Source organism: Lutjanus erythropterus, chromosome 2, assembly GCF_056507025.1.
Source record: "Lutjanus erythropterus isolate fLutEry1 chromosome 2, fLutEry1.hap2, whole genome shotgun sequence".
Classification (NCBI taxonomy): Eukaryota; Metazoa; Chordata; class Actinopteri; order Lutjaniformes; family Lutjanidae; genus Lutjanus; species Lutjanus erythropterus.
Window position 1 is genome coordinate 2,522,767 of NC_139318.1, and position 26,642 is coordinate 2,549,408.

Genomic DNA, 26,642 nt, shown 5'->3' on the forward strand with positions numbered 1-26,642 from the left:
ACTAATGAGACCAAATGAGTTTGCTTAAGAGCAGCAGTGGAGCAAGCCAAATGTGGACAGAGTATTGGCTTCTCTGCCTTGAAGTTAGAAGAGCAGGTCTGTGTAAAGCAGGAGACGTTAAAAAGACTGATGAGATGGAGGGAGAATGATGAAGAATGAAGCACAGACAGAGAGCCAGAAGAGCAAAGAGTAAGAGGATCCTCTTGAACCAAACTTCTTACAACTAACAAACATACTGAATGAAACCACAGCAAGAACTCCCACACAGAAATACACAAGTCAAAGTTATGGCTGCAACTAACAATTAGTTTAAGTATCAATTAATCTTTCAATTTTCAGTTTTTGTTTAAAGTGTCAAACAAAACCCCAAATGCCCACACATTTCCAGAGCCTGGATCAGTGTGAAAATGAGAGGTTGTAAATCATCCCATCAGAGAGGACAGCACCAGTTAATGGGCCTCATGCAAGAAACCATTTACAAATAAACTTTCTTTTATGTGTTTGTATCCATGATTTGTTCTTATGAGATACCCACCTCTTCTCATCATTCCCTCCAGAAGACCACATGCTTCTCGTCATGCTAAGCTGATATCTTGACATGGAGGAAAGAACTCCTCCTTCAATTCAGCCTCTCCAAGACTGAGCTCCTTGTCACCCCAGCCAGTCCTTCTATACAACAAGAAATTAGTATTGAGCTTGAATCCGCCCAGCTCACACCTACAAGGTCTCCTCGAAACTCGGGCATCATGATTGATAACAAACTAACCTTCAAGGTCCACATGGCCTCAATTGTTTGGTTGTGCCGTTTTTCCCTGTATGACATCAGGAAGATCAGTACCTACCTATCTGAGCATGCAACACAACTCCAGCTCAGGCTCTTGTAATATCACGCATTGATTACTGCAACTCCTAACTGGCAGGCCTCCCTGCATGCACATTCAAACCTCTACAGATGATCCAGAATGCGGCAGCACATCTGGTTTTCAGTCAGCCAAAAACAGCACGTCACCCCACTGTTCAGATGGTTCCACTGGCTCCAAGTTGCTGCCTGGATCGAATACAAGACCGTGGCACTCACAGCAACAAAAACTGCCCCCACCTACCTGAACTCTTTCATTCAGGTCTACACTCCATCCTGCTTACTATGCTCTGCCTAAGAAAGACGGCTGATTCAACCACCACAACAGGGCCCAAAGTCACTAGCTAGACTCTTCTAGTCTGTGGCTCCCCAAAGGTGGAACGAGCTACCAGACATGTTCAATCAACAGAGTCCCACTCATCTTTAAGACAAGACTGAAGACCCAGTTGTGTCATGAACACCTTTGCATTTGATTGACTGCACAAAATATACATATATATTACTTGATCTTTGCTTCATGGCACTTAGTCATGTTGTTCTTCCCTGACTAGATCCTTGCTGGTGTTGTATCAGCTCTCAGATGCACGTCACTTTGGATAAAAGCATCTGCTAAATGAAACCGTGAGACTGTAAGATTTTGTTGGTACTCACTGATGTCTGGGATTCACCAATATTTTTGTAGCATTTTAGAGCACTCTTACCTAGAAAAAAAATGCTTCCTACAGCTACTTCCTGCTTCACAAAATTGATTTTATCTATTTTATAACTAAGGGTTTTAGACCATTGATCAGACAAGACAATGCATTGTAAGATGTCTATGGAGCCCACAAATTGACAAAATCTAATAAAAAAGTGATCAGACAAGTCTAATATATAACCACAATTATAGTCAAGTGATATTTATCATTCAGCATACCTGAGTAAGAGCAAATTTGGTTGATTAGCAACTTTTGGTGCATCTGGAGATGACTTCTCTTATTTTTACTCTAAGCAGAAAACAGAGGAAATTTAAGAGACAATTTAAAAGAATGTTGGTTTGTGAGGCACAGTATTTTGTATTTTTACAATGATTAAGCAATCATACAAATTGCTCCATTTTCTGTCCTGATTTCGCACCACCAGACTAATTCTCTCAGCTCATTTCCAATTTCCAAGGAGCATTCGATTTGTGCAGCCAAAACGACTCTGGATGCAAGTGGATAGACCTTCAACCAATCAGAGCAACATAACATGTGCTGTAGTGTTGTTTTGTCCATTCACAAGCAGTGCACAAACTGGTTACCACCTGGTCGCAATCTTTCTTGTAGTACAGCTAAACGGTACACTAAAATACAATATGTTTCTGAATATGTTTCAGAATATTGATCCATATTTGATCAGCACTGCCTAGATTGGCAGTTTGATCTGAGTTTCAGGGAAATTAAAAACTTGGTAGATTCATTTGGTTCCCAGGCTAGGTGACACAACAACACTAAAAGATTAAATCAATAAATAGCAACTGCACATGGAGAAATGAGTGCAGCTGTCCAAATAGTGAATTGGAGCCATAGACACTATATTAAACAGGTTGAAATCCTATTTCTACACTTTCTACCAGATGATTAATGATTTCTTACAACTCATAAATAGACATTTACTAATTTGGTGAAGATTGGCCATCAATTTGATATTAAGATTAATATGTTTCCTTAATCTCTTATGGTCATTTTAAGATTTATTGCAGTAAATATTATCACAGATTTCTCATTTAAGACTTGTTATTTCTGTAATTAAATTTACAACAACCTGTACTTATATATTGATCTCTGCTTTTTAATGGATGTAACTACAGTATGTACCTAGCCTGAACCTGGTCTAATCACTGAACAAAATGAAAAGACATACAGGCAGTTATACAGAGTCTGGAACCAGCTCTATTCTCAATAATATGCAGCCCTTATTGTTCTCATCTCACACAGTAACTCACTTTCCCTTCTCTGTGCAAACAGCCTTGTACATTGGCTAGAAACTGTTTTTGATTGTCTGTTTCTGTTTTTGTATCTGTGTTTTTTGGAGGTTGTCTCCGGTGCAGCTCCTACCATTCTACCTGTCAGTCATTCAGTGTGTGCTCTTTTCTGGCTGCCAAGACTGAAAAAATCTGTGTATGTCAGTGGCAAGACTCGTTTTGTGTGGGGTGTCTAGACTTAGCAGACCTTAATATCTTAAGGTCTGCTCCCAGCTTAAAGTGTTCGAGGTTCAGCAACAATAACAGAGTGACACACATCAATACAGTTCCCACACAAGCTCCATTGACATCCACCCTCCGCTGCGCACTGGTGAACAAGCACAAGTTGTTTGCTCTCCCTCAAACCTTTCAGGAGAACATTTTCCGTTCCTCATTGCCAGATTTTAGTCAAGTACAAGATACATCTCAAGGATGATCAGACAGAAAGTGCAGCTAAATTTTGAAGCTTCATATCAAAAAGTCTGAATTCATATGTAAATGGAGCAGTTTGGATATGTGTTTTTGGCAACAAAGGAAGATGATAGGAAATAAGACCCTAATTTTGGAAAAACACTACCACACTAAACACCACTGACAATAACAGAGGGACAGGGGTCACCAGTACTTTCAGTCCTGCTTCTCTGAGTTTATCATAATCATAGCAGAAATAATTTAACTGTAACACATTTCAAACTTGCTACATGCCTGTAAAACACTGTAGTTATTCTTTTCTTTGACCAACAAAGCTTTTCATTTAGCTGTGAAACTATTATTTATTCTTTCTGAAGCTATGTTTTAATTTCTGTGAGTGAAGTTTTGGTCAGTTAGGTAAGAGAAATATAATTTATTTAAGAAGTTAGTTTTGCACCTTAACTGAAATTTCATTCACCTCCAAGAAGGAAAACCTACATACAAACAGGAGAGTTGGGGACACACTGCGGGACTGTGCAGTCTTTATTTTGCTGTTATGCCTTCCCTTGGCATAAATCAATTCAAAGATAACAAGGGTTATTTAAAAAATCCATCAAGAAAGGCTGAGGCCTTTTGTGCTCATTTGAAATCAAAAAACTTTGTCTCAATTGGATCAATTTTGTTATGCAAGAGTAGTGAAGGTCAAACCAGGTTTGTTAACAGACTTTAAAAAGCTCTTTATATCAAAAAAGTTAACACAAGGGCTCTTTCATTCCATAGATTCTGAGACATTTTGGCCAGTAACTTTAAAACTTTTTTGCCTTAAGGTGTGGCAACAACAAGAAGTGTCCATGGAAATGACTTGTCTGGAACAAACAATGGCGGCTCCTGAACAGGTTACCATAGATACTGTGATAGCATCAGTTATATCAGAACTGTAGAGTATTTCTTCATTGAAAGAAGAGCAAAGAACAACACTGAAAGCTTTTCCCCATGGAAAACATGTTTTCACACTTCCCCTTATGGACTTCTGCATGAGGTTGGTTGAAGTTAGCCTGTGATAGACATGATAGATAAATAGTTTACTTGCTCAAGTTGTTCTCTCCTGACTAGATCCTTGCTTGTGTTGTATCAGCTCTCAGATGTACATGGCTTTGGATAAAAAGTGTCTGCTAAATGAAATTGTATGATGTAGTAAGATGTGAGGTTTATCCAATCACATGCTAAGTGCTTTTTGAAAGTTCTCGCCCTTTTCCAAACACTTTCTAAGGACGACTTCCCAGATGGTTCTGTGATGAATTAAACAGAAAACAAAAAGACACAGATGAATTAAAATGTGCTTTAGTTTGTACCTGCTTGTACTTAAAGAACCAGTGTGCAGGATTTAATGGCATCTAGTGGTGAGCTTCCAGATTGCAAACACCAAATCTTACTCTCCCCTTTCAAGCGTGTAGGAGAACCTATGGTGGCCAAGAAACTTGCACAAAACACAACAGGCTTTGGTTTGTTCTTTCTGGCTTACAGAATAATGGCAGTGCAACATGGCGGCCTCCATAGAAGAGGAGGCCTCACTTTAAGCTAATGAAATGAATGAATGAATGAATGAATGAATGAAACCTTTATTGATCCCACAACGGGGAAATTCCATTCGGTTACAACCTGTCCCAGAGGACACAAAAAACACAGTAGTTCTTATTTTCATGTTATTATACGCTAATGAAAGCTATACTTACGAATATTATATTCCATTTCTGACATATTCTGCCAATAGATCCCCTTAAATCTTACACAATGGACCTTTAAGCAACCTTTACATTTACGGAAAGAACAACTTCAATAGATGTGTATCACTGAAAAGGACCTGATTATGTAGTTTTACATTAGCTTGCCTACTGTTGTCCGTACATCTTCAGGCCTTTGAACCTTGTTGGAAAAAACACAAGCAGCCCAAGACAGTCAATCACAGTTCAGTATCTGCATCATGCTGAATGTGTGCTTACATTTTAGGAGACATCCAGCTTCACAGAGCAGCAGACTTTTCAGACTGTTGTTGACTGAGTTAATCCTTCAAACGTTTCCTAAATTTAGGGTCACAACCCAAAATGGGTCACAGACGGGTTTTTTATTGGAGTAAAATGCATATTGTATTAACTCAAATGGTGTCAGTGGCATGTATTTACCTCAGCTGCAGAAGGAAACAGGCCTTTATTTGAAGTTTGTACTGGGGAGGGAGGCTTTACTTCTAATTCCCTCTGTTTGATAAGTATAATTGGTCATATTGTGGCAGGCAGCGTGAAATGAGAGACAAGAAGCAGCTCTTGGCGACATCAAACCTTTAATGACATTCAGCAAACAGGATGACAACTCTAAAACCGTTGGCTGGTGTCAAGAAATGTACCAGCCACCTCACTAATGGTCAAAACTATAAAGCAGTACAAAATGACAATTAGCAAAGCACCATGTTCTGAACAGATATATTAAAAAACACTAACGAAAAATAACATTTACATAGAAAACTTATACTTATGGTCAGACTTCACTTTGATGACCAAAAGAATAAACTTGAGGAGCTTCAGTTGTTATTACTTTAATACAGAAGTTTAATACAACAGACAGAGAAGATCTTGGTACAGCATGTACACATGGGCACAGTTCATTACAAAAGCTTAAGTTTTATACAGTAAGTCTCATATCATACAGAATCATCATGACGTTAACAGAAAATATTCTGATCTGAAGGGCACTGAGGCCTCTCAGCCATAGCAGCCAACACTCCCACTTTTCCTGGATTTCTCCCATATTGCATGGCCATCTCCCAGTGCCCTCCCATCTTGTTGTTTCTCCCAGGAAACCTCCTTAATTTGCATGATCTCCAAACATAATTATGAATAATCTTCATAACTGGATCTATAAGTCTTGTGTGTTTGTCTGAAACAGACCCAGTTCAGGGTGCAAAAGCATGCAACAGTTTAATATTTTGCAATATGTGCCAGTCACACTTAAACATGCTAACGTTTAAAGCCCAGCAAATGGAGAGATTTACTTCAGAAAATGTACAACATGTTTGGATGATTCAGAGCAACACGACATTGAACACACATCACCACAAATCTGCACCCAAACACAGACTGAGGATGATGTATGATCACATTGGACCAACAATATTTTAACAGTAATTCTAATGTGTATCACCTCATACATGTTCACATAATTTTAATAAGTCAGTGTTACACAGCAGCATTTGTACCATGATGTGTTTCAAGGATAACAAGAAACTGAGACCAAACAACCAAGAAATGAGCCCTGGCACTAAGACATCTCCTTCATAGAAGCAGAATAATCGACCAGTCTTGTGTATGTTGAGGTCTGTATTGTTATACTGTAGCAGCCTGGTGTCATTTTCAGGTGATTTAATGAAGCTATGGCCTGCAGATAATTCCACCCTACCCCAGGTGAAAAATACTCCTGTATTTTGAAACCTAAATGTTGGTAGGTATGCTTTCAGGTCATTATTAAAGCTATTAAAAGTTGTCTTTACTGATAAATCCTCTGACATAATCAGTCCAGCACCAGGCATGATGGGAAAAAGCAAAGGATAAATAGAATTCACAGTCAACACATGGGAGATGATGCAAAGGCCAATGGAATATGAAAAAGGGGAAATTAATCAGAAAGTCAATAAAGAAGCGAATGACGGGGGCATCGTTCATCCTTCCTGTTCTCTAGCTGTGGATTCCTGACCATTAGCCAGTCTTTCTCAACATGTTTAAAAGCCTCTTTTGAAGTCCTTTTGTTGAACTCTCCGGAGAAAACATCACGGCAAAAGATAAAAGGAGGAGGTTGGAAGGAGAATTAACACCAATGGTGACTCCAGTTATCGTCTCTGTCTGCCTTTTCGTGTTTTATTTCTCTCCGTCTCTCTGCTCGTCTTTTGTTTTGGATGATAGTTGAAGTAGGTCAGCAGGAGTGACAGCCGTTGCTTTGGGCCTGCTTTTAGAGTGGATCGATGCTCAGGCTCTTGCACAACAACTCACCTAAAATGCCTTCCTTTCAAACAGACATGTGGACTTGCCACACTTGAATTTGTGGGTCTGACGTGTGTGTGCGTGTGCGTGTGTGTGTGTGGGAGAGAGAGAATAAGATTCTGTCTCAGATGTTACCAACCTAAGATAGCTTATGCCATGCTGGTCTCACATCACATTCACCCTAAATATGAGCTGCTAACAGGGAAGTACTGTTGAGATCAGCCTCCTCGTAGCAATTCCAAGTGGGACATGTGGGAATTTTTTATAATTTCCCATCTGGCATTGTGTGCAAGTTTGCCAACATTTTCAGAAAGCAGATAAGATACAGCCATATGGGTTTCTTTTTCTCCTTGAGCTCTTTCAGAAGATTTAGCATTGTTAGATTGTAAAATACCTCAGTAAGCACTGATCTGGTGATTTACATGTTTCTATACATTTATACATCCAGAATAAATCTGGGGTTAAAGACATCTATAATACATTTTAACAAAACATCTTAATTATGAAATTATATTTCACTTGAAGTGGGTCCTAATTACACATTCATCTAGTCGTTGAAATTCTGTTGTAAGACTGGGTATCATTAACCCAACAGGAGTGCAGCTGTACACAGAATCCAGTGTTCATTATGTTCTCTGGTATCTTTTTGGTTCAGCAGGGAAAACAAGAAGAACATCCTGTACCAAATGGTTCTGGATGAATTCATACTGTTAGAGACAAGCATAAAGCTCTAACTTTAAACAAAATTTTACTTCAATTTTAGTCTGCTCTTCTTGTCAAAAAATTGTAGCAGACCAGCACATCCTCATGCCTAAACGAAAAATGAATAGGTCAATTAAAAAACAATGAGTCCCCAAACAACAAATATGTGACTGTTGAACAGTACCAGCAACAACATGTTAGGTAACACATGGTTAACACTGTGAAACAGTCACAATTTTGTTAGGCTTAGGCAACAAACTGCTTAGGTTTAGGAAAATATTGTCTTTAGTTAGAATAAGTGTGTTATATTATGTGACTTGCTATCATGCTAAGCCGCTTGACTTAATTTCACCTTCACTTTGTGTTTCTTAGACCCATCCATCTACCCCACCTCCGCCATCTTTATACTACCTTGTCATAATAACTATTAAGTTCAGCATGATGTTCTCTAGGAGGGATACCAAGGCAACTAGATTTTCTTGAGGTTCTTGATGATATTTCATCTCTCACCTGAAAGACCTTTTCAGTTCTTAACCAAATAATGGGGAGTTCCAGGCATTTAAACTCTTGTGGAGTCATTAACACCATGAGAGTTGTTGAATACCACGTCCTAAATGACTGAGAATCTTTGCAGACGTCCAGAACAATGGTAGAAATGTAACACCGTTCATCAACAGCTAGCACAGGTTTCAGAGAGTGGTCTGTGACTCCAGTAAAAATCATCTTTAGCACAATGCAGAGGTAACTCTTTGTGGAGAAAAACATGTCCCAGTTTCTCTGATAGTTAATAGCAACAAATTCAAGCTGCCTATAATCTGTCAGGGAAACTCACTCTGCTAATTTCTGCTGTGACCAAGACTTTATGCTCTATTGGTAAAGTGATTTCAGCTCAGATTAAAGGCTGATGTTGGAAGTTGGAGTTCTGGCCAGGTGTGAGGCTGCACTGGTTTTTATGCCAGTACTGTCTGCATTTGATCCAGCGGTGGAGGAAGGGCTGAAGGCTCTCAGCCTCATGCACTGCTGCAGTCCACTGTGTGAGCAGAAACAGATTGGAGGCAGGCCATAAATAGTAATCATTCACTCTCTCTCTCTCACACACGCACACACACACAAACACAATGTCTGCAGTGTAAGTCGACAAACACAGTTCAGTAGACACAGTAAAGCCATACAGTGGTGAGCATTCTCAGAAAATATGCTCTTAATCTCTCACACACACAGTTAGAGGCACTGATTACTTCACACTTTGAAGAGAACAGAGTTTGGTTTGGCAAACTTTATAGAAGATTGCACAAACGTTACTTATTACTTACAGTCATTACTTTAAATCTTTCTACAAATCTTTAAGTAACATAATAACAATGGATCAAACTATTATATTTAAGGTCAAAGGTGTCACTCATAGTCAGTGGTGGTGTCTGAGGGTCAGGGCCGAAAAAAATTAAAGGGCACCAGCACAGTCAAAGTCATGATGCATTTATGGTTGAACAGTTCCAATCCCTGATTCATTCATTCATTTTCTGTAACCGTCTATTCCGGAAGGGTCGCGGGCTGCTGGAGTCTATCCCAGCTGACATTGGGTGAGAGGCGGGGTTCACCCTGGACAAGTCGCCAGTTCATTGCAGGGCTGACACACATAGACAGATAACTACTCACACTCACACCTACGGGCAATTTAGAGTCACCAATTAACCTGGCATTCATGTCTTTGGACTGTGGGAGGAAGCCAGAGAACCCACGCGGACACGGGGAGAACACACAGAACTCCACACAGAAAGGCCCTCGTCTTGTGCTTGTGTAGGTTTGGGGTTTGATTCTACATCCCAGATGGATGCGTACATGGACAACCGTGGACACCATGGACGCCTGTTGGTTTTGTTTATACTTCGTGGCCTGGAGGTCAGTGTCACTGCAGGCTGCAGCTTCAGTCCGGAGAGGAAGGGGCAAGGGACACAACTCACTCAAATATTTTGAATTTGTACTGTAATACCCATTTTTTAACACTAGGGTGTTGCGTATTTCACCTTTAAAGTCCCAAATTACATACATCACATGAACTATATCACAGGACTTATGTAGCGTACTTATTTTACACCAAAGCATGATCTTTTCCTGAACCTAACCAAGAAGTTTTGGTGCCTACTGTTTTAGGAAGTCAAGACCTTTACCTCCGGTCTACAGGAAAAGCACTGGGCTGAAGGGGTTGTGTCTATATGGCAGCCCCAGACTCATGAAAGATCTCACAAGAGATTTTAACCCAAATTATGATCTTTCTCTAACCCTCACTTAGTGTTTTTGTCCCTAAACCTAAGCAGCTCTTAACCACAGTTTGTTGTACAATTGCACTCAGCGAAAAAACAATGTGTGCAAATCTCACAAGACTTTCAGAAATCTAGGGTTCTCATTTAGCTATGAGTGGTTGTAGGGAGTGTTGATATAGTGGTCACAGTGCAGATCATGTAATGCACATCTGTTGTGTCACTTCTGTCGCACGTGACCTCCATCACACGACATACATAATATAGTTACTCTAACCCAACCCAAACTAGATCTTTTCCTAACCCTAACCAAGCAGTTTTATTTGCTTAACCATAACCAAACTGCCACCATTTCATGATTTAAGTCACATGTGATGTCACTGCTGGTATTCTCTACCGGTAATATCTCATTCATTTCAGGAGTAACTGACAGTCAACCTATTCTGGCATTTAGGTATGAAGTTGTGTTGATCTATTTTCACACTATTCACTTCTCTTGACACATTATGGTTTTAGCTGCAGTGGAAGCACAGGAACTTAAGCCCAGGAATCAAACCTGAACATCAGTCAACTGACACCACCTTCAATTGAAAGCAACAACAAATCCCGAACCATTTCCAAAGCCCTGCAAAGGCATGATGGGAAATGTAACCTGCTACCTGAAGTAGAAGGAAAATAAATCAGCAGTTCACATAAAGCTACTGAGAAGACAAGTGAAAATCTAATACAAAGGAGTGAGCTAAAGAGCTGTGCACGGATCTGTGTTTGTTCTTTCATCGTGCAGTGTTACCTCCATCCTCAGTCTTTGTCCAGCCTAAACCCTGAGGGTTTACTATGGCTCGGTAAACAGTGGAGTCAGACTAGGGCTTTTTCTTATTAATCCTTTGCTTCAACGCTCAGATTTGACTTTCATCATCTCAGAAAGTCACCCCTAAAGCTGGTCACCAAAGCTGGCAGGCTGACGTTTTATGGCCGTTTTACATTTGTTTTGCAGCAGCTCAGGGGGTTTGGGATTTGGGTTTGCTGCAATCACATTCTGCTCATGAAAGAACACTGGCTGACTTCCTCATCTGCTATTGTTTTTCCCTCGCACAATATGGGGCCTGAGGAAGGGGATGATTCTGGCTTTATCCATGCATCACACTGAAAAAGATAACTCAACACCTACTGTCCACCTGCCATAGCATTTGGTGTGGATATTCATGGTCCCCAGATGATTCTAAATTTTGTTTGAATCAGAGCAAAAAGCTTCCACTACACTAGACCTCTGCAGCTGTTGAGGGAAGTGCTTAATGCTGTCTGTGGCCACCACCTGAAAAACATGCCATTATATATACAAATATAATTGAAATCAAATACACAGATTGCCAGGAAACGTTCTAAGTCAGTTTGAATACTTTAGTTTTCCTCTTGTGCCAACCTTAGATACTGAAGCTACAAACTCAAAATAGATTTTGGTTTTGCAAAATTTACCACCAGAGGGTTTGTGCAGCCCCTGTTTACCAACTGCTCAGATGCTGCCTTTTGCTAGGTAGCAATAAATGCACCAGCCATGTATGTAGAGTAAGTGAGCCACATGATTAGCATTTAATTTTTGCACAATTTGAAGTATTTTGCACTGTAAAGTATGTTTTCCCTTCTGTTCTGTGCCACCAAGAATTAATGTGCATGTGTTCAAATCCACTTACTATATCTTTCGATTAACGTTAGCAATCACCTAATTACCGTAAGACACAATAAGTCTGAAGGTATCTTTTGAATGGGTTGCATCGACAAAGATTACTTCAAACCAGAGTTTAATGAAATTAGATTTAAAATGGGTACTCCAACTTCAAAAATGTAAAAATGTAACATTGTTTGTTAGGTAGATAAAAAAAGTTAACAAAAGTTAAATTATTTGCTACCTAACTAAAAAAAATGACAAAACATTGCCTTGTTTGCTAGCTATCTAGAAAACTAACAAAACATTCTACTGTTAACTAGCTGACAAAAATGTCAACAAAATGTTAAATTATTCGCTAGCTAGCTAAAAAGTTAACACAACATAAGATTTTTTGCTAGCTAACTAAAAAGTTAACTAAACATTGCATTGTTTGCTGGCTTGCTAGCTAGCCTGGTTAACCAACTCGTGATAGCTTAGTAAAGAAACTCTCCTCCTTTGAGCAAAATGGCTCAATTAATAGAGCAGTATGGCCAAATAATAGATTTTAGATTTTAAAAGAACAAAAACAAAAAGCAGACAACAAAAAGCAACTGGCAGATTCTTTTAATGGATCAGCTTTGAGAAACTTAATTATTTTGTTCAATATTTTGCAAGTTAAAAGTTTTGATACAACAGAAATAAATCTAATCTAGGTTTAGAGTAAAAACTAAATGGAGGTTTACAGAGATGTTTAAATGTAATCTTTCTTCATTTTAAGCTAGTTTTAAAGTTTAGTGTGACATCATTAAAAATTAAGCCATGGTTTATTGAGGTATGAAAATGAATCCTTGTTGGTGTAAGCCAGCCTCAGGGTAGGCAATTCTTATCCACTACTTTTAGATTGTCAGGCTTAATGAGCGTTTTCTATAAAGGCAATTAGCAGTCTTTTTACTTTAATCAATGATCTTTGTTTGTTCACTCTCTCTGGTTTGGTCTGTGGTTCATTCTCTTTTGGGAGCTTGTTAACTGGTAGACGAGCTTTTTCTGCAAGAATGGTTACAGTAGGTTGGCAAAGAGGACACAGAGTCAATTCTTGAAACCACTTTACAAGAATAAGTCAAGGACAGTGTCTTCAAAACTTAAACTCTGGTTCCAGATCACTTTATTTTACTGAGGTTTAGTTGGTGTGTATTATTTCAGCATACCTGACTGTTATACTCCACAAAGAGAGTCACAACAAGAATTTGCTGTTCTCAGACTTCTACTCGCTGAGACATTTACCTTCATTAAACTAAATCTGCCTCTCAGTACCCCAACCCCCCCTCCTCCTTTTCAACACTCCCTTCCACACAAGCTGTTTGTCTGAGTGCGTTGCTTCCAAACACATTGTACAGGGTATCCATCTGCCAGCACAGACAGAAAGATGACACTTCAATCACACAGTGCAAATCCATGTCTGGTCGCACGTCTTGCCACCCAGCACGTGTTTGACAAATGGCAACGTGCAGGAAGAGGCCAACTTCAACATCAACCCGACAAAGTACAAAATGTTCACAGCTTGATAGCATGGCAGCTACACTGAGATTAAAATAACTTTCAGAACAGTACCTTAGTGTGTCAGATAGTGAGTTTTACCAATCACAGCAATATATGAATGTCTTCTTTCATGTCCTACTGTGCACAGGGTCAGCAAAACAAATGTATTACAGCCACTTTAAAAAAAAGATTCTATGTTAGTTCAAGTGTACGCTGTATTTAAAATGTTTTCACCACTTCAACCAGCCATCAGACAGCTTTTTCTGATGATAAACCAGTGTTATAACAGTTGTAAGACAAATATTGTTCTCAGCCAGGCTCCATTTGTGAAATCATTGATTTTACCTCACAGAAGGCAGAAGTTGCTGGTCTACTGCTGCCTCGATCTATTTGTTAGTTTGTGTTGTTGTGTGACGTCTGTGTTTTAAAAGGTTAGTTTGGATTCACCGAGGACACACAGTCCCGCAAACAAACTAAGGCAGTCAAGGCAGCAGTAGACCAGCAGTTCCAGGTAAAATTACTTATTTTGCCAAAGGTGTGTGGTTGAACAAGAGACACTGATATTTGGCTTATTTGGGCCATTCTACTGAATCACATTACAGATTTTTAATACACACATAAGAACTGATTTTTCCAGAAGAATGACCAAAAAGTTTCTTTAATTGCAGAAAATAGGTGTTCGGTAATGAGGTTCCTTCCTCTTGTGTTAGGGTCGGCACTGACCCGTTTTTGATTTTAAATGCATAAAAGTACTACATAAACTTTGTTTATTGCATCAAGACTTTTTGACTTTGTCAGGAACTTCTATTTAAACAAAATAAAATTTAAAAAAATAATTGTATTAAATTATAAAATGCTCTGGTGAAAATTATGACCTTTGTGTTGTTAGGGTCGGTTTCAACCCAGTTATAATATAAGATTATAAAACAATAAGTGCCAAAACTGAAATCATAAAGAAACTATCAGCCAACAGCCCACAGCCAGCTGTTCCTCCAACCACTTGAGCTTCAGTTAGGGGCTTCTCTCTTTGCCTGTTTGACCAAACAAAGACGGACATGTCGGATGTAAGGCCAATTCAGTTTAGGGTTGGTGACTTGCAGAGTACACATCTCCAGTTTACAGCATGCAACAATGAGAAGAAGAGTTACTGTAAGGACAGAAAGACAAACACATTGTGCTTCACCTGCAAAAAAATTCTCTGCAAAGAACACACTAAAAGTGTCACTTTTTGCCATACATGCATCTAAACACACACACATACACATGCATGTTATTACACAGAGAGACTTTTTATGGACCAAGTACAAATGAATTGTGCCTCTTCTGCAAAAAATAACTCTGCAAAGAACACACTAGTGTCACTTTTTGCCACACATGCAGCTAAAAATACACAAGTACACATGCATGTTCTTGCACATAGAGTTTTAATGGAACTAGTACTTGATTTCTGTTGGTTTGATTTGCTTGATTGGTTGTTGTTTTGCAAATCTACATTTTGTATTATTACTAGTTCTGCGGGGCAGCACAGTGGTGCAGTGGTTAGCACTGCCGCCTCACAGCAAGAAGGTCCTGAGTTTGAGTCCCCCAGCTGGCTGGGGCAGAGCCTTTCTGTGTGGAGTTTGCATGTTCTCCCCGTGTCTGCTTGGGTTCTCTCCAGGTTCCCCATCTTCCTCCCACAGTCCAAAGACACGCATGCTAGGTTAATTGGTGACTCTGAATTGCTTTCTCTATGTATCAGCCCTGTGATGAACTGATGATTTGTCCAGGGTGAACCCTGCCTCGCGTCCAATGTTAGCTGGGATAGACTCCAGCAGCCCGCGACCCTTCGGGAATAAGCGGTTACAGAAAATGAATGGATGGACACTAGTTCTGCTTTTCATTTTGTATTCGTATTAAGTTCTATTTTTGAAAAGAAAAATACTTTTTTTTTTTGCGTTTTTCTTGAAGTAAATATATATGGGTCAAAATTGACCCATAACACCATAGATGTTACTATAGTCAATAATATTAAAATTTAAAGAAAATTTTTTTTGAACATTTAAGAGATGTGTTCTAATACCCCTCAGTAACAGTCAGGTAACATAACAACCTTTTATTTATTTATATAATTCTCTTGAGGTTCATTTGACAGTTTTTTTATATTGAAATCGAGGGGTATGCTGTCAAAAGAAAGGCCCAGGGGCCACAACAAAAATATTAAAACCAAACTTTTCATGGATAGGGAAGCCTAACAAGGTAACCAAGAGATAAGAAACAAATTGGATGATAAATAATTGTTTTTAGGGTATTTTATGGCTGATTCAAGACACGGGTCAAAACCGACCCGTTAACATAAGAGATAGCAACAGAAAGCTAACACAAGAGGAAGGTTAAAGTTACACTCTGATTTTTGGACTTTCGATGCACATTTACCTTAAAATGATGGCACCTAAACTTCTTGATCAGAAGTGTAGGGGTGTGGCTAAAACCAGTCTCAGTCCATGGACTTGAACTTACACTGGTAGTGACATGAAAAAAGATTTTCTTTTCTTTTTTTTACCTAAATATTTATGATTTATAAAGACTCTTAACTTTCAAAACCATCAAAGAGATCAGTTAAAAACTGTGATTGATTGTGTAACAGTAGTTGTGGGACATTCAGTAGAGTGGCCCATATAACAGTGGTCTCCTGTCAGAAAAGACTGTATAACAGCAAGGTGAAAATTTTCAAAATATAGCGTACACTTAACCTGATACCATTGCTGTTGATCCTGTCCTCAGCAGGACATTGCTTCTTTCCAACCACCAAGCACCTCAAACAACCCTACTTCAACTAATCTGAACTATCCCTTTAAAATTGCCTCTGAGAGCCTTGTCCATCCTTCCAGAGGTATTTCCTAGTCTCCTAAACCCAATCAACACATCCAGCCAGGTGTGACTGAGTGCTCTTTCCCCAGAGGACCTAATGTGAGCCGGCTTTGGCCCTTACATTGGAGCCAGATCTGCCAGGTTTTAGGGCTGCAAAGTTGAGCCAGTTGTGTCTGAGAGGCAGCCCCTTGTAGCAGCACTTTAAGTAGCTTTGGGCCACAGTTGGCTCAAATAATCAGACCAGTATTGTTTGAATATTTCTGATCCATCGTTCATCATGTGCCTGGCAGGAGTCTGACAGCTAGATTGACGGGATGGAGACTGCTGGTGGGCCAATGCTTTTTTGGCCAACTTCACATGGGCTATTTCAGATGCAAATAATGTGACAACATTACTTGCAACTCATTGTTTCAATGTGTTCATCAAAACACTGACTTTCTCAAGGACTTGGCCAACTCCAGCACTACATTTGTAGTGCTGCTTGGAGTGTGTCTGTGGCTGCTTTCTGCCGGACACACAAAACAGCCTGAAAGACAGACGGGCAGGACATGAATATGCAATTAGAACTCCAAAACCACAATTATCCTCTGTGACAGCACTTCAGAGACGAAGGCCACGAGGACCCACACTCACTGAAAGTTCATGTCTTTGAAGTAATCCCCCTACAGGTCTGGGGCTGGGAGCTAGGTGGAGGGCTGGCGGCTGACAGACTCAAACATCTCTAGTGACTTTTTGGATCGAAACCCTCGGATTTGGATCAGGAAGTTGACTTTTCCACTGTCCTGTGATGTAACTGTCTGGTTTAAAGCCTGGATATGTGAGGTCTGCGAGGCTGATTATCAGAATTTTCTGAACAGGCAAAAATCCATCTGATTAAAATGATCAAATTATTCGCCTAAAGGTACAATCAGATTTGTCTGAGCTGTTCATCAATGCACCATAAACATACCATGACATCAGAAACAGACATATTGGGTTTGTGAAGTATCCTGAGCAGCAAAATAATGAGAAAAAATGAAATCCAGGAAGAAGGCTGCAGGCTAGAACAATATAGGGTTCTTTCTTTTGGCCCCAGAAGAGAACCCTTTTTTGCTTCAGAGTAGAATCTTTTATTCAGGTTCCATCTTAAACCCTTTTAGAGGGTTCTACAGAAAACCCCAACATAAAAGGTCACACCTAGAGCCTGTAAAGGTTACATCCAGAACCCCCTATGAGGCGTTCTACAGAGAACCTGTATGTGATGTAATCATTCCAACCAGGACCCTTTCTAAATCCAGAAACATTCCACCCAAGGGTTCCAACAGGAACAAGGTTCAAGAGCCCTTTTATATTTCTCGGGTTTCATCTTGAACCCACCCAGGAGGTTCTACCAACAACCCTTTTATATTCCAAGGGTTTCATTTAGAACCCCTCAGGGGCTTCTACTGACAACAGTTTATATTTCAAGGGTTTCATCTAGAACTTGTTCAGGTGGCTCCACAGAGAACTTGTTTATATTCCAAAGGCTTCATCTAGAACCCTCCCCAGGAGGTTTTACCAACAACCCTTTTACATATTCCAAGGGTTTCATACAGAACCCATGCAGGTGGTTCTACTGAAAACATTTTTATATTCCAAGGGTTTCAACTAGCAAGAACAATGTAATTCAAGGTTTCATGTAGAACCGAGTAGGGGGCTCTACCAAGAACTCTATTATATTCTTATGGTTAAAGCTAGAACCCACTAAGGGGTTCTATCCATGACCCTTTTTTCTTCCAAGGTTTCATCTAAATCCCACACAGGTGGTTCTAATGAGAACCTTTTTGTTTTCCAAGGGTTTCTTCAATAATCTCCTCATCCTCTGAGGGGTCTATGAAGGAACCATATTTTATTCTACATTAATCATTTGATTAATTTATGTTGCAGTTACCAAAGTTTAAATTGAGGAAACATTCAAATAATTTTATTGGATAAACCTTTATTTAAAAATCTTGGAACAATGATGCTTTTGTGGTTTCAATAATTCTTAAAGAACTCTGTCTTCTAAAAAGGTTTCTTCAAAAGCAAATGGTTCTGGGTAGAACCATACCACTCAGGAGGAAACCTTAGTGTGCAGTCAGTCATGAGAGATGATTGAAAGAGATAATGTTTAGAAATGAATTATTATTTTGTTTATTACTTGGAATCATTTTAATGCCGTCCTTATGATTTAAATAGTGTGTGAGTGATATTTTTCACTGTAATAGTGTCATATTTTTCACTGATGCATGGATACATGTCTATTGAGTGTGTTCACAATGTGTTGGGATTATTATTTATGTATTTCCAGTATGCTCTTTTGAGTTCTATGTTTTTATGTAAAGTTTTTGTTTTGCTGCAGCAGTGACCCACTTTCCTCATGGGGCTCATTAAAATTTCATCTTATCTCATTTTCTATTTCAATGAGATGTCTGCATCACATTCTCATGTTGTGTGTTTTTGGAGCGAGCTGAAGTGGCTCTCACTGCTTTCTGTATGATGGAGGCAGAAATCACCAGTTCAGACTCACCACAGGATGTGAGTTCATCCTGCCACTAACTCTTCCTGTCTGCTCTCCTCTCTCCTCTCTCGCGGACCAGTTGGAGGCTTTCTACTCCATCTTCACCACGGAGCAGCAGGACCATGTGAAGTCGGTGGAGTACCTGCGCAGCAACTTCAGGCCCATCCAGAGCTTGGACAATCGCCACGTCTTCAAGTCAGCGGTCAAAGATGCCTGGCTGCCCGACCTGACTGACAGCGGCAGCGGGCCGTACGGCACGGAGGCTTCTAAAGGTTAGAGTGCTGCTGAGACTCTCATTTTCAAATGTACACTTAGTTTGTTCTAAGTCAGGAGTCTGCAACCTTTACCATCCATTTTTAGCCAGACAAATGAGAAAAGAAAACTGTCTGGAGCTGCAACTATTAAATTCTCTCTATTCCTTGAAGACTTTTTTTATTATTTGACATCTATAACTAGCTTATGGAGACTCAAGATGATGAGCCACTGTCAAAATTTAGAGGAAAAGGCACTGAGCGAAAGATGTGGGCTATGATGCACATTTTAGTTGACAAAATATTAAAACATTTTTTAAGAAAATGGTGTATCGGCTAAATATTTTTACAGTTGGCAATGTTAGAATCACTTAACACTGAAGAAAATAGCCAAGACGACTCAAAATTTCAAGGCAACATACTGCAATAGATTTGAGTTTTGAGCACAAGTCAAACTATGGAATAAACTTTTAATACATTTTTTTGGGGGGGTTCTCTAACTCAAGTCAGTGATCTCAATAAAAGATCAGTAGTTTGCAAAACTTTTTCAGAATTCAAGAGTTTGAGTTGAGCTCAAAGTTCAAAAATCTATTGCTGTATGTTGCCTTGAAATTTTGACTTGTCTCAACTTTTTCATAGACCTGAAACAATGATAATTGAAAATTAAAATGTAAAAACAAATAACTAATGCAAAACTGTGAACCATTTGCTTCTGTAGAACCCTCTTTTGAAGTAGGGATTTGTTAAGGATTCTTTGTAGAGTTCCATTAAGAACCTTCTAGGATTAATGAAATCCTTGAAGTACCCTTTTGTCAAGGGTTTGCTAAGGGTTCTTTGTATAATAATATAAAACAGTTCTTGGTAGAACCCCCTGCGTGGGTTCTAGATAATACCCTTGAAATATAAAAGCACTCTCAGTAGAATTTCCAGTATGGGTTCTATATGAACCCCTTGAAATATAAAACGGTTCTCATTAGAAGTGTGTAACAGATGAAACCCTTGACATATGTAAGGGTTCTCAGTAAAAAAAAAAAAAAAAAACCCTGGATGTGTTCTACATAAAAACTTGAAAAATAAAAGGGTTCTCAGCAGATGAATATAAAAATGTTTCTGGGTCAAACCCCCTGGGTGGGTTCTTGTTTATATCCTTAGAAGGGGAAAAGGTTCTAGATATAGGGTTTAGAGAGGAGTCTGGGTGGAACTACACTACAGAAGGATTCTCTGTAGAGCCTCTCATCAGGGTTTCTGGGTGAAACCATTAACAGATGGCTGTGTAGGAAACCTTTCTAAAAGGTTGCACTAGGAACCACAAAGGGTTTTTCTGTTGGGACAAGCCAAAGAACCCTGACTGCAGTCTTGCATATTACATAAACTGCAATCTGTTCACTGTATTCCAGTTATAATTGAGGGTGAAAATGTGTTTAACTTCATCCAGTAAGACAATTTTTCAGTGCTCAGAGCCTTTTCTGATCCAAGCAGCATCATTAAAGTTCCCCTTTTCTCCCTAAACTGGTCCAGTATTCTCATATTATTCTTGGATGGTGACATTTCTTAATGTTAATAAATGAGGGATATTCAGTGTTGCTCAAAAGCCCATAGGAAATGACTGTCCTTTGTGTGTGTGTGTGTGTGTGTGTGTGTGTGTGTGTGTGTGTGTGTGTGTGTGTGTGTGTGTGTGTGTGTGTGTGGTCTGGACTAGCTCTCTGTCGTTTCACCAGCGAGCTGGGTAACTCCCCTAGCATAAGGCAGTGGGAGGCACACCAGCCGTCCTCCCACTCCTGCCTCATTACCACTCAAACAACGCAACACATTGTGCACGTGTGGGCGTGCATGCGTGCACGTGTGTGTGTGTACATGCATTCTTGTGGAGGGCGCGCGCATGTGCGTTTGTACGTGCTCGTGTGTAACCTAGCATCTGTGCTGTGTCAACTGTCCTAGCAGGATTCGTCCCCTCCCTTCCTTCATACACACTTCCATATGGTCGACTAGGAGAGAGGTGCATCACCTAGATGTACACACACATACACAGACACACACACTGTATATATGTGTGTGTGTGTTGTCCTGGCACAGTGTGCTGCATGCTCGTGCAGTATGTCCTTGAGCGCTGCAGTGGGACATGTTTGCTGTAAGCAGATCTATAAGGCTGGCAGAGGAAATGCAGAAGAGGAGGAGGAGGAGGGAAAGGACGGTTTAGAAAAAAAAGGCAAAGAGGATTAGAGAAAAAATACAACAGACATTCAGACAGACAGAGAGACATACAGACCACACGCCACCTACACACCCTCTGCAACATGCTACCATAGCTACAGCTGAGTGGGCTCAGGATGGTAATGTATTCACCTGGCCTATAACCCCTCCACTCCCTCACCTGACACCCTGCAAACACACACACACACACACACACACACACACACACACACACACACCACACAGGTGGTGTTGGAGAATGAGGAGCGTATACAGCAGCAGCTAAATTACATAAGTCATTTTCCTTCCAATCCCCCTCTGCCTGTGCTAATTTATTCCATCTGACTGTGGCTCAGCCTCAGCTCCCCTCCTGCTGCTGGTGATTGTTTCCCATCAGCCATGATGCTTCATTTACTTTTGGGTCTGTGAATGACTGCTCACATTTAGTGAGGCTGAATGACAGACTGATGCATGCTGGCCGACAGAGAACAAAGAGGAACACTTTTCGGATGCTGTTAAAGCTACATCCAGCAAATTATGAGATGACCAGTATCAGTTTCATTTCTGTGTGTCCAGTACAGAGAAAGGTCTGTTGTGGTTAACCTCCCTTAAAGTTGAGATGAAATGAGAAATGCCTTTTTAACCCTTTCAGATCACATGGCAGTCACATTATGCACCTATTTAATACTTAAAGCCCCAATAGAATCATCAAATGTTGCTACAGTTCACTGTAAATCCTCTTAAAAACAGAAAAAGATAAAGATAAAGAAAAGTATGTTTTGGAGGACCTTTGATTGACAATAGGCTGCTTGTTTTGTTCACTGGTTAGGTTACTTATAAAGATTTTTTTTCATGGATATGAATACAGCTGTGCTGTCAGATTTTTGCTTTTTGCTTGTCTGTTGTTGTGCCTTGGGCACAAACATTTTGAAAACCACTGTCCTAACCAACAAACTAGTAAGCTAACTGCTGTAGCTTTAATACAACATAGACTAAAGAGTGGCAAAGTCCTGACTTGCCTCCAGGCTAGCTGTCTTTCTTTCACCTTTTACTCATTTGGTCTGTGTTTGAATTGGAAACCTTCATGATTTAAGCAAGTGACACTCTTGTTTGTTATTATACAGCTCCCATGAATTAAGAGTTAATATCAACTTGTCAGTTTCCATCTTTAACTGTATATTTTGCTGTTTTAAAAATAACTAAAGCATCTGTAAGCCTCTTCCTGCTATTTCTGGATGAACTTTAAACCATTTGAATCCACCGAGGTCTGATGAATATTAGACAATCCTTATCTAGACATATAGTGTACAGACATATTACCGTTTGCACTACTAAATTTGATCATTTAATTTTGATCTCATATTCTAATTTTTGCAAAAAAAAAAAAAAGAACCCAGAAGTTCCAGTGTCACCTCAGCTCTGTTGGGCTATTGGCTTTCCCCCTTTCTGCTATTTGAGAGCCTGGACCTACTGTAGGTCTGTACTGGGCCGAGATTAAATTGATATCGATCTGACTCTGAGTCAGACAGCAAACAAACATGTTCCCAAACTTTTAGTCCTTTTCCTTTTCCTTTTAAAATAGATTATAGTAGTTCAGTCAAAGTCAAGGTTAAAATGTGAAAAGAGGAATGATCAGGTCCAGTTGTGCTCCAAAACAAGAAACAACTTTAATCCTAACAAAGCTAAACTAAAAAAGGAAGCAAATGCATTTTGTCCAAGATGTGAGACTTCTTGACTTTTGTTTGCAAAAAGTCTCAGAGTGTCTTGCTTCCTTTTTGAAAATATTGTCTAACTCTTGATTCTAAAAACGAAACCTTTTTGCAATGAAGAGACAAATAGCTTAAAAGCATAAGCAAAGATGAACTCTGGCCCCTCCTAAGTTCTTGAATTACTGACTGCCTGGCTGTATCAGAGCAGCTTTCCAGAACACGCCATGAGCAAAACATAAAATCTATTACCACATCTAATGCACTTAAAGGGCACTGTAAGAGTGCATCCTAACTTAGATACACAGCTGTATAATGATATGTCTGGAGGTTGTCTGATACGGACTCCTGTGAGATAAATCAACTTATATGCCTATTTGCATTTTACAACTATTTAAAGTGCTGATGTTGAAGTAACAAGTTACAAGTAAAGTCAGCTAAGTGAAATAAATAAATTATACATCGTAATAAATTATGTAAGTCATGTTGCACAACCTCTAATGGAGCCAAAAATAAGTAGAGAAGGACTTCTGTTTATTGATCAGAGACAACATGTCAAGTAAACACGACTAATAATGAAAGTTTAACTTCAGATTATGCTTGCACTTACATTTTATGGCACATTACATTTACACTGTTTATGAGTGATATAATGCATCAGTAGACATTACGTGTTCTTCCAGGCATGGAGGTCTGTGCCGCTAAACAATAATGTGTAATGTGAATGTGGTCATAGAAACTGATGGATCACTTTTTTCTCCCTCTGCCTCTTCTAAAAAGACTTCAGTCAACATGATTGTTTGGCCTGCGAGGTACAGACAGGTATCACCTCTGCTGCACTGTCTGATTCAATGTGGCTTACTTATTAAATTTCAACAAATAGGTCAATATTTTAGGAAATACACTGAGCTGAGCATGAAGACTGGAAATTGGGGAAGAGGTCACCACGCTCAGAAGTTTAAAACAATCAAATCAAATCAATCACCAAACAGCACCTTTAAAGGGATAGTTCACCCAAAAATGAAAATTCAGTCATTATCTACTCACCCTCATGCTGAATGTAGGTTGGGTTTATTTTGTTCCCCAGAAATTCCACCAGTCTGCGCCATGGTTCTGATCCATCCTCCGCACAGCTCTGCTGTTTTGCTTGCCTTATTATGTTAACTTTCTCAGATTTTGTTCATTAGGTCATCTTTTCTTGCTCTTAAATCTTCTACCACGGATAAGCAGCCTACGTAGTTATATAGTTTCTATTCTGTTCTGTCTGTCTTTATGATCATGAGTCTGCACAGGGTCTTATTTTGAAAATTAACCGGATTCTCCCTACGTTTTCTGTGTCTGACTTCCTGCCCATTCTATCTGCTCTGTGCTAATTGACGTGGCTTCCGTCAAAAATAGGATGCCGTGGGATGTGCAGTGACGCTTCTCGTGGAATCATGCGTTGTCTAGAATGGCCACAAATCGCTCCAGCTGCCATGGTGCGGCCATAATGCAGTGCAGCCGTTCCTGGTGGAAACTGTGATTTAGTCTGCAAAACACTGCTGGAGTTTCACAGGAAAACAGTGCTGCAGAATTTATCAGACAGTGGAAGTGAATGGTGACCAGTTTTCAGACGTCTAGCATAATCCAAGTCTCCTGACTTGCCATTTTCACACTGTCACACCACACACACCCAGTTCAGACAGTGTGCATGTGAACATGGCTCCAAGCTAATGATCTACAGTGAAGATTCAGACTAAAAACATGTTGGAAATAACATTTTTTTAGTCAGCTTGGCATGTTGGGGCTTTAGGAGACTTTTATTACACCAGACGAGCAGCATGGAGGGATCTTATGTTTTTATTCTGTTTTTTTTTCCCATTTGAAAACTGGTCACCATTCACTTCCATTGTTTGGGAGATTCTGCAACACTGTTTTCCTGTGAAACTCCAGCAGTGTTTTTGTGGATTAAAAACCTAAAGCATGAAGGTGATAATGACTGAATTTTTATTTTTGGGTGAACTATCCGTTTATTATACATTGAGCTAAACACTATAATAACATCTTAGTTGGTCTTTTAATATATTTTATTTGTGACCGAACATCCCAGGTTTCACTAGTGACTGTGTTATATTTCGGCTGGTATTTGTCCCATTACAGAACTTAAAATTACAAAGTGTTTCCTAAAATACTTCTAATTTGGATTACAGGGCTAAAAATGTGTTAATTTCCCCTCAAATAAAGGATTAAATGTTCCCTATTGTCACTTCTGAAATGGTCTTCTCACAACCAAAACATCACCATCATCATGTTTCGGTTAGATAATTTTGAGCCTCTTAAAGATGCTAGTCAGCACATGGTGTTTGTTCAGAACCACACCAACAGCCACCTTTTGAAGTTGAAAAAGAAAACATATCTGAATCTGTGCAGTGTAGATTTTCTGGACCACAGTCCGTTCTGACTAGACCAAACGAGGCCAAACCTCAAGTCTGTGTTCTGCTCTGGCTTTTATGTATTTTTATTTAAGAACATCTACACTGCACAGATTCAGATATGTATTCTTTTTCAACTCTTTTGCCAATTTCAGTGAAAAGTGGGTGAAATATTCATAATAGTAATTTAGGTTTCAAGTATTTGATCTAAGCCTATTTGCATAGGTTAAAATGGGCCTGTACTAAAACAAGAAGTGACACTAACTTGCAGTCTGAAAGTACTTATTGTTCACCTCTCTGCCCACTTTTTTCTGTCTATTTTGTTTGAGGTCAAGGTTAAGATGTCCAAGAGCTGAATGATGTCCCTGCATAATATCTAAAGGTCCACCAATAACAGTTTTACAAAAAGATACAAGTACTGTATCAAGTAGTTTGAGCAACACAAGTGGCAGTCTAAGTGCTACTCAATTTGCAGTCCTTCATGCCATCGAGTGGTTGCCTGTTATAAAACAATGACACAGTGTCGTAGAGGCACAGTGGTGCGCACACAAGCTGTACTTCACACACAGCAGCATTTCAATTTTTCACATCACAAGACATTTACCTGCAACAGAAAAATGACAGTTAGTGCACCCAAACTCGTGCTATTATCATGCATTTTCATGATGTTAGCACTCAGGAAAGTTGGCATGTCGACTAAATGTCATCAGTGAAGTCTTGGAAATGTCTTGTGAAATGTGTGCAGCAGTCGTTGCTGATGGTTTGCCTGGAATCATTTTTTTCTACAACCTGACTCTTAAACGCTTAAAAGGGAAAGATTAAATTAAATCCCCTCTTCAGTTTTTACTCTAATTTTTTCTTTTTTTATCATTCATTTTTTATTGCAACCTCCACAAATAGGCTAAGAGCCAATACAGCAAGTTGTTGTTTACATCAATAAACTGATTTACAAATCAGAGATCAGATTTTAATTGTGCAACAGAGATCTCAGTTTTTTAGTATGGACTTACCCATTTTAAACCTAATTTTGTTAAACTCTGATCTAGTCTTAAATGAAATGAGTCTTCATTGGATATAACCCAGTCTAAGTGTTGATACCTGAGGATGCACACACAGTTTGAAGCTATGTGGACTCTCTCTCCTTCCTTTAACAGTACAAAGGTAAAAAATATAAACAGCAGCAGAGGGTTTTGGCTGCTCATAAAATTTTAACTGTACACAACTAATTGTAACAGTGTAAAGCAGGGTTTGGCAGCAGTCCTTTCACTGTAGTTCCTACCCAATCTCCCCCTGTATGAAACC

The 26,642-nt window shown here is 39.4% G+C and overlaps 1 protein-coding gene across 2 annotated transcripts in view; it reads left to right on the forward strand.

The window, feature by feature from the left end:
• LOC146331006 (receptor-type tyrosine-protein phosphatase gamma-like) overlaps window positions 1–26,642 on the forward strand; it is a 660,966-nt gene that overhangs the window by 531,741 nt on the left and 102,583 nt on the right. For both annotated transcript variants that reach the window (XM_084725921.1, XM_084725912.1), the window contains exon 8: window positions 18,862–19,054. In XM_084725921.1, the coding sequence (XP_084582047.1) occupies window positions 18,862–19,054 (193 nt within the window). The remainder of the gene's footprint in view (window positions 1–18,861; window positions 19,055–26,642) is intronic.